Source organism: Somniosus microcephalus, chromosome 18 (genome assembly GCF_052327205.1).
Source record: "Somniosus microcephalus isolate GS21.2 chromosome 18, FLI_Smic_1.0, whole genome shotgun sequence".
In the NCBI taxonomy this organism is placed as follows: Eukaryota; Metazoa; Chordata; class Chondrichthyes; order Squaliformes; family Somniosidae; genus Somniosus; species Somniosus microcephalus.
In genome coordinates, this window is record NC_141004.1 from 7,142,725 (window position 1) to 7,155,530 (window position 12,806).

Sequence of the window (12,806 nt, forward strand, 5' to 3'; positions counted from 1 at the left end):
CAAAGTCTCCCCTCAGCCTCCTCCGTTCCAAGGAAAACAGACCCAGCCTATCCAGTCTTTCCTCATAGCTAAGATTCTCTACTCCCGGCAACATCCTTGTAAATCTCCTCTGCACCCTCTCTAGTGCAATCACATCCTTCCTGTAATGTGGTGACCAGAACTGCACGCAGTACTCTAGCTGCGGCCTAACTAGTGTTTTATACAGTTGAAGCATAACCCCCCCCTGCTCTTGTATTCTATGCCACGGCTAATAAAGGCACGCATTCCGTATGCCTTCTTAACCACCTTATCTACTGGCCTGCTACCTTCAGGGATCTGTGGACATGCACTCCAAGGTCCCTTTGTTCCTCTACACTACTCAGTGTCCTACCATGGCCCAGAACTTCGGGTCTCCACGGGTGAGTACGCACGGGGTACTCACCCATAAGCCCAATGGAAGTGCCGGTTTCCTGCATGCACTGTCCGTTCCCCTGAAAGAAGGGGTTCAGAGTTCGAACGCATGCGCAGGAGGGGCAGCGCGTGCGCATCAAACTTACGTTTTTTTTGCAGGTTTTCCCGGGAGGGTAAGTCTCTAGAAGTTAGACATTTAAAAAGCAGTCGCAAGGCCTGCTTTTTACAAGGTAAGTGGTGAATTAATTAAAATTAAAACATTTTTTCCGGAGGTTAATTGTTTTTAAATACTTTAAAGCAAGGTAAGTTTATTTTTAGCCCCGTTAGAAAATAAAATGATTTTTTTCAAAAATTTTAATTATTGTTTAAAATAGTTATTTCATGTAATTTATAGTTTATTTAAAAAATGTGATTTAAAAAAAAATTATTTGAAGATTTAGTGATGTTTTGGGGCCCGTAGTATTTATAAGTTTTGACAGCTCTTCCTGTCAAACTTATGAATGGAGCATTCCCTGCTCCGATTGGCTCTCCATGGCCCACGTGATCCCAGGGGACGCATCGAACTAACTGCGCCCCTGGGATACGCAAGCACTGCGCGCCGGCAGCTGTAGCAGGCCCAGGATTGGAATTTCACGGGGGCCCACAGCTCAACGGCCGGCGCGCAAGGTAAGTGCAGGTCGGGGGCTTGCACCCGCGGGAAGCCCCCGACCCGAATTTCTGGGCCATTGTGTATTCCCTTTCCTTGTTATCCCTCCCCAAATGCATTGCCTCACACTTCTCCGGTTTGAATTCCATTTGCCTCTGTTCTGCCCACCTGACCAATTTATTGATATCTTCCTGCAGTCTACAGCTTCCTGCTTCAGTATCAACCACACAGCCAATTTTAGTATCATCTGCAAACTTCTTAATCATACCCCCTATATTCAAGTCTAGGTCGTTGATATATACCACAAAAAGCAAGGGACCTAGTACTGAGCCCTGCGGAACCCCACTGGAAACAGCCTTCCAGTCACAAAAACACCCATCAACCATTACCCTCTGCTTCCTGTCTCCGAGCCAGTTTTGAATCCAACTTGACACTTTGCCCTGGATCCCATGGGCTTTTAACTTCATGACCAGTCTGCCATGTGGAACCTTATCAAAAGCCTTGCTAAAGTCCATATACACTACATCAAACGCACTACCCTCATCTACCCTCCTCGGTACCTCCTCAAAAAATTCAATCAAGTTTGTCAGACACGACCAGTTCTTGGGGAGGAGTGACCTGTACCAAGGGGACGGTCTACACCTGAACTGTGAGGGAGCCGATGTCCTCGGGGTAATATTTTCTAGGACGGTTCGGGAGGATTTAAACTAATTTGGCAGGGGGATGGGAACCTAGGTAGTGGAAAAGAGGGAAGTCATATGAAGTCAGAAATAGATGGTAGAAAGGTGAGAAGCAATAAGCAAAGGAGAGAAACACAAAGGGCCAAACTAATTCATAATGAGAGTGTGAAAAAAGCAAGCCTGAAGGCTTTGTATCTTAATGCTAGAAGCATTAGGAACAAGGTGGATGAATTAGTTGTGGAAATAGAGGTAAACAAGTATGATTTGATTGGGATTACAGAAACGTGGCTGCAGGGTGGGCAAGGCTGGGAACTTAACATCCAGGGATATACAATATTTAGGAAGGATCGGCAAAAAGGTAGGGGAGGTGGGGTAGCATTGCTGGTAAAGGAGGGGATTAATGCAATGGAAAGGAAGGATATTAACTCGGATGAAACGGAATCTGTATGGGTAGAAATGAGAAATAGCAAGGGGAGGAAAACGTTAGTGGGTGTGATATATAGGCCTCCAAATAGTAATATGGAGGTGAGGGAAGGCATAAAAAGGGAAATTAGAGAAGCGTGCGATAAGAGCACAGCTGTCATCATGGGTGACTTTAATTTACATATTGATTGGACTACCCAAATTAGTAAAAATTCTGAGGAGGAGGAATTCCTGGAATGTTTTCGGGACGGTTATCTGGACCAATATGTCGAGGAGCCGACTCGAGATCAGGCCATTTTAGACTGGGTATTGTGCAATGAGAAGGGACTTATCAGCAATCTTCTTGTACGAGGCCCCTTGGGTCAGAGCGATCATAATATGATCGAGCTCTCAGTCGAGATGGAGAGTGAGGAAATTGAATCAGAGACTAAGGTCCAGAACTTAAATAAAGGGAATTACGAGGGTATGAGACGGGAATTGGGTAAGATTGATTGGGTGGTGTTTCTGGGGGGATTGACAGTGGATAGACAATGGCAAGCATTCAAAGATAGAATGGAAGAATTCCAGAACATGTTTATACCGGTTTGGCATAAAAATAAACCTAAAAAGGTGACTCAACCGTGGATAACGAGGGAAATTAGGGACAGCATAAAATCAAAAAAAAGGGCATATCAACTGGCAAAAAAAAGCACCAGACCGGAAGATTGGGGGCAGTACAGGATACAGCAGAAGAGGACAAAGGGATTAATCAGGAAGGGGAAAATAGAATACGAAAGTAAACTTGCAGCAAAAATAAAGACAGACTGCAAAAGCTTTTATCGGTATATCAGGAGGAAAAGACTGGTAAAATCCCAAGTCGGTCCCCTGCAGTCCGATTCGGGAGAATATATAATGGAGAATAAGGAAATGGCAGACCAATTAAACTCATACTTTGGTTCTGTATTCACAAAGGAGGACACAAATAACCTCCCAGGAATATCTGCAAACATAGGGACTAATGAGAGGGAGGAGCTGACAGAAATTAGTATCTCTAGGGATATGGTGTTGGGTAAGTTGAGGGGACTGAAGGCCGACAAATCCCCGGGGCCTGATAAACTACATCCTAGGGTACTTAAGGAGGTGGCCCTGGAGATAGCAGATGCTCTAAGGATCATCTTCCGGAACTCCATTGACTCGGGAACAGTACCCGTGGATTGGAGGGTAGCTAATGTTACCCCAATATTTAAAAAGGGGGGTAGAGAGAAAGCAGGGAATTATAGACCAGTAAGCCTTACATCGGTTGTGGGCAAAATGCTAGAGTCCATTATTAAGGATAAAATAGCGGAGCACTTGACAAATGGGGAAAGGATCGGACAGAGTCAACATGGATTTACAAAGGGTAAATCGTGTTTGACTAATCTGCTGGAATTTTTTGAGGAAGTAACTGGTAAAATAGATGGGGGAGAGCCAGTGGATGTGGTGTACCTTGACTTCCAGAAAGCCTTCGATAAGGTTCCACACAAAAGATTGTCATGCAAAATTAAGGCTCATGGGATTGGGGGCAAAGTATTAACGTGGATAGAGAACTGGCTGGCGGATAGAAAACAGAGAGTTGGAATAAACGGCTCGTTTTCAGAGTGGCAGGCAGTGACCAGCGGGGTGCCGCAAGGATCTGTCCTGGGACCCCAGCTGTTCACAATATATATAAATGATCTGGATCAGGGAATTGGATGCAATATTTCCAAATTCGCTGACGACACTAAACTAGGAGGAGGGGTGGGCTCTGATGAGGATGTCAGGAGGCTACAGTGCGATTTAGACAGGTTGGGGGAATGGGCGGATACGTGGCAGATGCACTATAATGTGGATAAATGCGAGGTTATCCACTTTGGGGGTAAAAACAGGAGGGTAGATTATTATCTAAATGGCAATAGATTGGGAGATGGGGAAGTGCAGAGGGACCTGGGTGTTCTTGTGCACCAGTCACTGAAGGAGAGCATGCAGGTGCAACAGGCGATTAAGAAGGCAAATGGTATGTTGGCCTTCATATCAAGGGGGTTCGAGTATAGGAATAGGGATACCTTACTACAGCTGTACAAGGTGCTGGTGAGACCGCATCTGGAGTATTGTGTACAGTTTTGGTCGCCCCATCTGCGGAAGGATGTTCTTGCCATGGAAAGAGTGCAACGGCGATTCACCAGGCTGATACCTGGAATGGCGGGAATGACCTACGAAGAGAGATTAAATAGTTTGGGCTTGTACTCACTGGAGTTTAGAAGATTGAGAGGGGATCTCATCGAAACATATAAAATTATGGCAGGCCTGGACAGGCTGAATTCAGAGAGAATGTTTCCAATGGCCAGGGAGCACAGAACCAGGGGCCACAGTCTAAAAATAGCGGGCAAATCATTTAAAACAGAGATGAGGAAGAATTTCTTCACTCAAAGAGTGGTGAGCCTGTGGAATTCCCTGCCACAGAGGGCTGTGAAGGCTAATTCAATAAATATTTTCAAGAGAGAATTGGATATATTTCTGAAGGCTAAGGGGATTAAGGGTTACGGAGAAAAGGCGGGGACGGGGTACTGAACTGGTAAGATCAGCTATGATCTCAGACGAGGATCAGCCATGATCTCATTGAATGGCGGAGCAGGCTCGAAGGGCCGAATGGCCTACTCCTGTTCCTATCTCTATGTTACTATGTTAACAAATCCGTGCCGACTATGAAGAGATGAAGGAAGGAAAACTCTGGTGGAGAGTGAAGGAATGGCAGAGTTGCCCCGAGCAACTTTTCCCTGCTGTTCTCAAAATGAATAGTCTAGTTTAATCCTGAGATGGGGTGGGATGGTTCACAGGAAGGTCTCAATCGGCTTCCGTGATCTTACCTAAAGACAGGTGACATCGATGGACTCGAGGCCAAAGACACATCGGTGCTGTCAGGAGCCAATAAGGATGGGTGGAGGAAACTCTGCTTCATTCAGGGCTTACAGCCACACAAGTAAAAACTAGGGGTTGTAAACTTAGAACGTAAGATTGTCACTAATAAATCCAATCGGGAATTCAGGAGAAACTTCTTTACCCAGAGAGTGGTGAGAATGTGGAACTCGCTACCACAGGGAGTGGTTGAGGCGAATAGTATAGATGTATTTAAGGAGAAGCTGGATAAACACATGAGGGAGAAAGGAATAGATGGATATGGTGATGGGGTGAGATGAAGTGGGGTGGGAGGAGGCTTGTGTGGAGCATAAACACCGGCACGGACCAGTTGGGCCGAATGGCCTGCTTCTGTGCTGTAAATTATCTAATTCTATGTGATAAGTAAGTGCTTTTCTTTAGTTTTCACAGGGGAGGTGGGTTTTGGGATGGCGCAATTTTCCTTACCACAGGATTTTGGAAGATTATAGCCGAGCTTTCTTTTTATTATCTGCCCTGTGAGAGGGAGGAGTAGAGTGGGAAGCCACAGGCCATCCTTCAGAGAGATTGGACGGAAGACGTTACTCAAACTTAGGCTGGACAGATCACCAGGGTCTGATGGTTTACGCTTGAGGAAGTGAGGGAAGAAGGGATGAGGAAGATCAGGATAAATCAGGAAGTTATAGGCCAGTTAAATTTAGTTCAGCTGCTAGTAATTGTCAGGCCTCCACCCAGTTTGGAAAGCCCATTATGGGAAGGGTATAACAGAAATGGAAAAGGTACAATGTAGTTTCACTAAGATGTTACCAGGGGTGAGGGGGTTACAGACATGTAGAAAGACTTGAGAAGTTAGAGCTTTTTTTCCACTAGGGCTGAGGTGGAAAAAGGTCTTTGAGATTGTGAAGGGTTGTGATAGTAGATAACAATAAATTGTTTCCACTGGTGAGTGAGAGAGTAACAAGAGGGAACAAATTGAAGATAATCACAAAATGAATTAAAGTGTACATTAGACACAAGTTCTTCACACCGAGGGTAGTTAGAATGCAGAAACCATTGTCAGAGCCCAGAAATTCTTTGAAAAGGAAGTTAGTTGCTTGAAAAAGATGAATGTTAAATAGGATGGGGAGTGAGGGGGAGAGTGGGATTAGACTGGGTGGGATATTAAAGGGTACAGGGAGTGAGCAGGAGAGTGGGATTAGACTGGGTGTGATATTAAAGGGTGTGGGGAGTGAGCAGGAGAGTGGGATTAGACTGGGTGGGATATTAAAGGGTACGGGGAGTGAGGGGGAGAGTGGGATTAGACTGGGTGGGATATTAAAGGGTACGGGGAGTGAGGGGGAGAGTGGGATTAGACTGGGTGGGATATTAAAGGGTACGGGGAGTGAGGGGGAGAGTGGGATTAGACTGGGTGGGATATTAAAGGGTACGGGGAGTGAGGGGGAGAGTGGGATTAGACTGGGTGGGATATTAAAGGGTACGGGGAGTGAGGGGGGAGAGTGGGATTAGACTGGGTGGGATATTAAAGGGTGCAGGGAGTGAGGGGGAGAGTGGGATTAGACTGGGTGGGATATTAAAGGGTGCGGGGAGTGAGGGGGAGAGTGGGATTAGACTGGGTGGGATATTAAAGGGTGCGGGGAGTGAGGGGGAGAGTGGGATTAGACTGGGTGGGATATTAAAGGGTACGGGGAGTGAGGGGAGAGTGGGATTAGACTGGGTGGGATATTAAAGGGTACGGGGAGTGAGCAGGAGAGTGGGATTAGACTGGGTGTAATATTAAAGGGTACGTGGAGTGAGCAGGAGAGTGGGATTAGACTGGGTGGGATAATAAAGGGTGTGGGGGGTGAGCAGGAGAGTGGGATTAGACTGGGTGGGATATTGAAGGGTACGGGGAGTGAGCAGGAGAGTGGGATTAGACTGGGTGGGATATTGAAGGGTACGGGGAGTGAGCAGGAGAGTGGGATTAGACTGGGTGGGATATTGAAGGGTACGGGGAGTGAGCAGGAGAGTGGGATTAGACTGGGTGGGATATTGAAGGGTACGGGGAGTGAGCAGGAGAGTGGGATTAGACTGGGTGGGATATTGAAGGGTACGGGGAGTGAGCAGGAGATTGGGATTAGACTAGGTGGGATAATAAAGGGTGTGGGGGGTGAGCAGGAGAGTGGGATTAGACTGGGTGGGATATTAAAGGGTGTGGGGAGTGAGCAGGAGAGTGGGATTAGACTGGGTGGGATATTAAAGGGTCTGGGGAGTGAGGGAGAGAGTGGGATTAGACTGGGTGGGATATTAAAGGGTGCGGGGAGTGAGGGGGAGAGTGGGATTAGACTGGGTGGGATATTAAAGGGTGCGGGGAGTGAGGGGGAGAGTGGGATTAGACTAACTGATTCATGTGGAGAAAAATATCACCACAAAGGAGATGGGCTGAATGGCCTGTTCCGTGCTGTAACATTCTCGGATTCTGCCAGTTGAGCTGGAGACCCACATGACTCCTCAATTGTCCGATGACACGCTGCTATCTGAAAGATTTGTTCAAGGGGAAAGCTTGCAGGCGAACAAGGGTTTTGTAAACGAGAGAGACTGTTTCTAACAGAGGTCATTGCCAGAAGGAAGGCTGCAATAATTTGGAAATCTGACTTTGTGCTGTTCTTGCTTATCCCCTGCAGAGATTGAAAAGGCAGTCAATGAAGAACAAGAATGATAAAATCTACCCATCAGGGAACGCAGAGAAGCCAGACAATGTGAAGAAGAATCGTTACAAAGACATTGTACCCTGTAAGTCAAGATCTTCTGTTTCAAATCTCCCGATCCTTCTCATAGGCCACTGTCGCCTGGCTGGATTCCAGAGAACTTTTCTGTTTTTAACTTCTGTTCATTTTTCTTTGCCCTGGTACCATCACCGAGGGTCTTGTGTCGATTGCTCAGTGTTGTGTTTGTACCGCTATACACAACTACATAAAATAATAAAGCAGCAGAGACTGAGAGTAACTTCAAGTGATCTTTACTGGTTAACTGGAACTTCGGCACTGACTATACAAATCGATACGCGTCTGTTATATACGCTTGCAACTAAGGATGTACATCCGCAAAACAAAGTAGTCCCTTCAATGTTGTATACATTACACCCAGAAACACAAGCTTTTGATTCACTGGATTTGAAGGTTATGATTGGATGTCTAGTGACACAAGATGGGCTAAATTTGAAGCCTTTTCCACTTGTAGCTAAATATTCCTGTTGGCCTGGAATGTGCGGTCAGTGGCGAAGCGAAGGTGTTCGCCGCCGGCCCCGAAATATGCTCCGCACAAAGATCGCGCGATCGCTGTGTCGAGTAGTTCGGGTTTTCCGACGTTCAGTTCAAATCGACGTAATACAGTGGGGATCCCCGAGCGCGAGCTGCTGTGATGTCAACTGGCTGTCTAAGCGGCCAATCAAAACGTAGAATTCTCACAGACAGCGAACCAGGAAGTGAGTAAACTCTTGGAGAGGGCAAAACAAAGATTGGGGCTCCCACATGTAGAAAAGACAAAACTGAAATAAAGATGAACAAACTTTTTTAAAAAGTTTTCAAAAAATTTAAAAGTTTCTTAAAATATTAAATTTTTATTAAAATGGATAAATTTGATAACTGCACAAAATTAAAATGAGTTTTTCAGACCCCCTAACCTTTGTTTAGCAGTCAATATGCTGTTTAAACCCCAGCTACACCCAATCCCTTTGGGTCTAACTTTGAGTGGGAAGTTTAACAGCGTAATTACCGTGGAAGAGCCGGAGTTTTCGTCAGTTTCCCTGGTTTGAGAGATTTCACTGATCGCCGGCTCAGTGGCGGGGGGTGGGCGGACAGTGCAGCCAGTGGGGGGCGCAGTGAATGACAGACCGCAACTTCGGGATTTCCACGTTGGGCTGCACGAGCGCTAAATCCTGAAGTTGCGGTCAGTTTCAAAGGCGAAATGACGGTGAATGCTGCCAGTTCACCGTCATCAGGACCGCAAATACCGGGTCAATATGTTTTGTGCCAATGCTAACTAGATCTAAGAATTATTGCAAGTTTTAGGGTTTAGGTTTTGGGGACGCTATCCTGTGCAGAACATCACTGATTGAATTCTTTTCAGTAATTTTAACTCCCAAAGTCGGGTGGGTTTGGGTCAGGCAGGAGGTTAAAATGTTTAAAAATCTGAAATAGAAACCTGACCCGCTTCGAACACGCCCACCTCCGGTTTCAGCAGGATGAGGCACACTCAACTGATCTGCTCTCAGGAGGCAGGACGGTCGTTGAAACCTTTAAATGGGGCTGTGTGCTGTCACTTTAACAGTGTTTCTATTTTTAACGCATGCTGGCCAGACATCCCAGGCCTCGGGAAACCCGGCAGGTAAAAGGAGGCAAGAAGATCAGTATCCACCCGGTCACTGCCTTTATAGCACTGCTTGTGGGCCAGGAGGAGCCAGAGTGTTTCCCACCCAGCCCGACAAACTGACCCTGTAAACCACCACCGCCATCTCCACAATCTCCCACCGACAACAACCCCCCCCTGCCGCGATCACCGACGCCCCCCCCCCCCCACCAGGATCATCGAACCCCCCGCGATCACTGACACCCCTCGCAATCACCAAACCGCCCCACCACGATCACCAACCTCCCACAATCACCAACACCCCTGCGAGCGCCCCCACTGCGCTCACCAACCCCCCAGCAATCACCAAACCCTCTAGTGAACTTCGACCCCCTGGCGATCACCCCGACCCTCCCAACCACAAATGAAAAGCTGAGAGATGATACACTGGAGATCACCAGACACTTTCTCCAGAGATGCCGTTGTTTGCCCCTCGGGGTCCACACAGTGTGATGTCAACATTTCAATGTCACGGTCCATTTGTATCAAGGAGAAATGTATCAGTTATATCGAATTAAATCGCTGGTTTTCAAACAGATCTCTAGGGACCCCCCTGTAAATACCAACACATTCCCAGGGACCCCCTGTAAATACCAACACATTCCCGGGGACCCCCTGTAAATACCGACACACTCCCAGAGACCCCCCTGTAAATACCAACACACTCCCGGGGACCCCTGTAAATACTGACACACTCCCGGAGACCCCCTGTAAATACCGACACACTCCTGGGGACCCCCTGAAAATACCGACACACTCCCGGGGACCCCCTGTAAATACCGACACACTCCTGGGGACCCCCTGTAAATACTGACACACTCCCGGGGACCCCCTGTAAATACCGACACACTCCTGGGAACCCCCTGTAAATACCGACACACTCCTGGGGACCCCCTGTAAATACCGACACACTCCTGGGGACCCCCTGTAAATACCGACACACTCTCGGGGACCCCCTGTAAATACCGACACACTCCCGAGGACCCCCTGTAAGTACCGACACACTCCTGGGGACTCCCTGTAAATACTGACACACTCCTGGGGACCCCCTGTAAATACTGACACACTCCCGGGGACCCTCTGTAAATACTGACACACTCCCGGGGACCCCCCGTAAATACTGACACACTCCCGGGGACCCCCTGTAAATACTGACACACTCCTGGGGACCCCCTGTAAATACTGACACACTCCCGGAGACCCATTGTGAATACTGACACACTGAATAAAGACATAAAAACACAGAGGTTGTGGCAGAAAGATATAAAAATGACGACTCTGTGGACCTCCTGGAATTGCCTTCACAAACCTTCATAGATCTGCGACCCCAGTTTGCAAGTGAATCGCCTTCAAGTTTAAAATTAACTCTTGGTAGCTGAAACAATCCTGGATGTATTAGTTGAATTGTACAGAGATTCTGCTGGCTCCTCGCTCCATACCGTTCTGCCCTGGATCAATATACACATGGCTGAAACACACCCAATAAGAAAAGACAGGAACGTTTCTGTCTTTCAGATGAAACTTTAAATCAAGGCACCATCTGCTGTCTTAGGTGGATGTTAAAGATCCCATGGCACTATTTTGAAGAAGAGCAGGGTTATACTCCCCAGTGTCCTGGGCCAATATTTATCCCTCAACCAACATAACAACAGCAATAACAACAACTTGTATTTATATAGCGTCTTTAACGTAGTTAGACGTCCCAAGGCGCTTCACAGGAATATTATAAGACAACGGCCCTGAAATTAGGATCAGGAGCTTGCCTCGCGTGCAAGCCCCCGATGTGCACTTACCCGGCGCGCTGACATTTCAATCCTGGCCCGCATTGCATTTCCTCTCACTGGCCCGCTTGAGGTCCTGCCGCGCTGTGCGTGCGTGACCCAGCGGCGTACTTAGTGCGATGAGCCGGCTGGGATCACGTGAGCACAGGGCAACCAATGGGAGGTTGCAAAAGTTCATTCATGAGCTTGATAGTGAGAACTGTCAAACTCATGAAAACTCCTGGCCCCAAAACACTACTTAAACTTGAAAGAAAATTTTAAAAAACATCGCACTACTTAAATGAACCATAAATAACTGTAAAAAACTATTTTAAACAATAATTTTAAAATTTGAAAAAAATTATTATATAAAAAATCAGGGCTAAAACTAAACTTACCTTACTGCAAATTCTTTAAAAATAATAAACCTGTGGAAAACTTTTTGATAAATTGTATTAATAGACCACTTACCTGTAAAACTAAGTACTTACGTGTGGTTTTTCAATGCGTAAAAACCGGAGGCCTTTACACATGCGCAACTCTCTAAAAATAAAGGAAACCCAAGTCGCACGCGCAGACTCCTGCGCGCACGCGTTCAGCCGCTTAACCCCTTGGGTCAGAGGAGAGGAAATGCCGGTTTTCCCCGCATGCGCTGTGCATGCTGAAAACCGGCAATTCCTCCGGGCACACGTGTGAGTACCCCGTCCGTACTCACGCGTTGGGAGAGGAATTACTGGGCCATTAAATTTGACACCGAGCCACATAAGGAGAAATTAGGGCAGGTGACCAAAAACTTGGTCAAAGAGGTAGGTTTTAAGGAGCGTCTTAAAGGAGGAAAGAGAGTTGGAGAGGCGGAGAGGTTTAGGCAGGGAATTCCTCAGGGCCTAGACAACAGAAGGCACGGCCGCCAATGGTTGAGTGATTATAATCAGGGATGCTCAAGAGGGCAGAATTAGAGGAGCGCCGATATCTCGGGGGGGGGGGGGGGGGGGTTGTGGGGCTGGAGGAGATTACAGAGGTACGGAAGGGTGAGGCCATGGAGGGATTTGCAAAAAAGGATGAGAATTTTGAAATCGAGGCGTTGCTTTACAAAAAACAATAATCTGGTCATTATCACACTGCTGTGACTGTTAGATCCGTGTGTTAATGGAGACACGGAATGCAGGAGTTGATTTAACAAGTGTTTACTGAACAAAGTCTGGAGGTGAACTAACTACACAAGACGCTATACAGGCTTATATACCTGAGTGGTTACTACTGGTACTACAGTATACAGGGGCTTCAAAAACATAGTTCCTCTTAAAGGTACATACACTACAGTGACTACACTCCAAAAGTACTTCATTGGCTGTAATGTGAGGTTATCCATTTTGGTAGGAAGAATAGAAAAGCAAATTATTATTTAAATGGAGAGAGACGACAGAATGCTGCGCTACAGAGGAATCTGGGTGTCCTTGTACATGAAACACAAAAAGTTAGGATGCAGGTACAGCAAGTAATTAGGAAGGCAAATGGAATGTTGGCCTTTATTGCAAGGGGGATGGAGTATAAAAGTAGGAAGTCCTGCTACAACTGTACAGGGCACTGGTGAGACCACACCTGGAGTACTGCGTACAGTTTCGGTCTCCTTATTTA

At 46.8% G+C, this 12,806-nt stretch overlaps 1 protein-coding gene across 1 annotated transcript in view; it reads left to right on the forward strand.

The window, feature by feature from the left end:
* LOC147104997 (tyrosine-protein phosphatase non-receptor type 22-like) overlaps positions 1-12,806 on the forward strand; it is a 133,501-nt gene that overhangs the window by 16,158 nt on the left and 104,537 nt on the right. Inside the window, exon 2 of the mRNA XM_086010993.1 lies at positions 7,689-7,797. Coding sequence (XP_085867119.1) covers positions 7,689-7,797 — 109 coding nt within the window. The remainder of the gene's footprint in view (positions 1-7,688; positions 7,798-12,806) is intronic.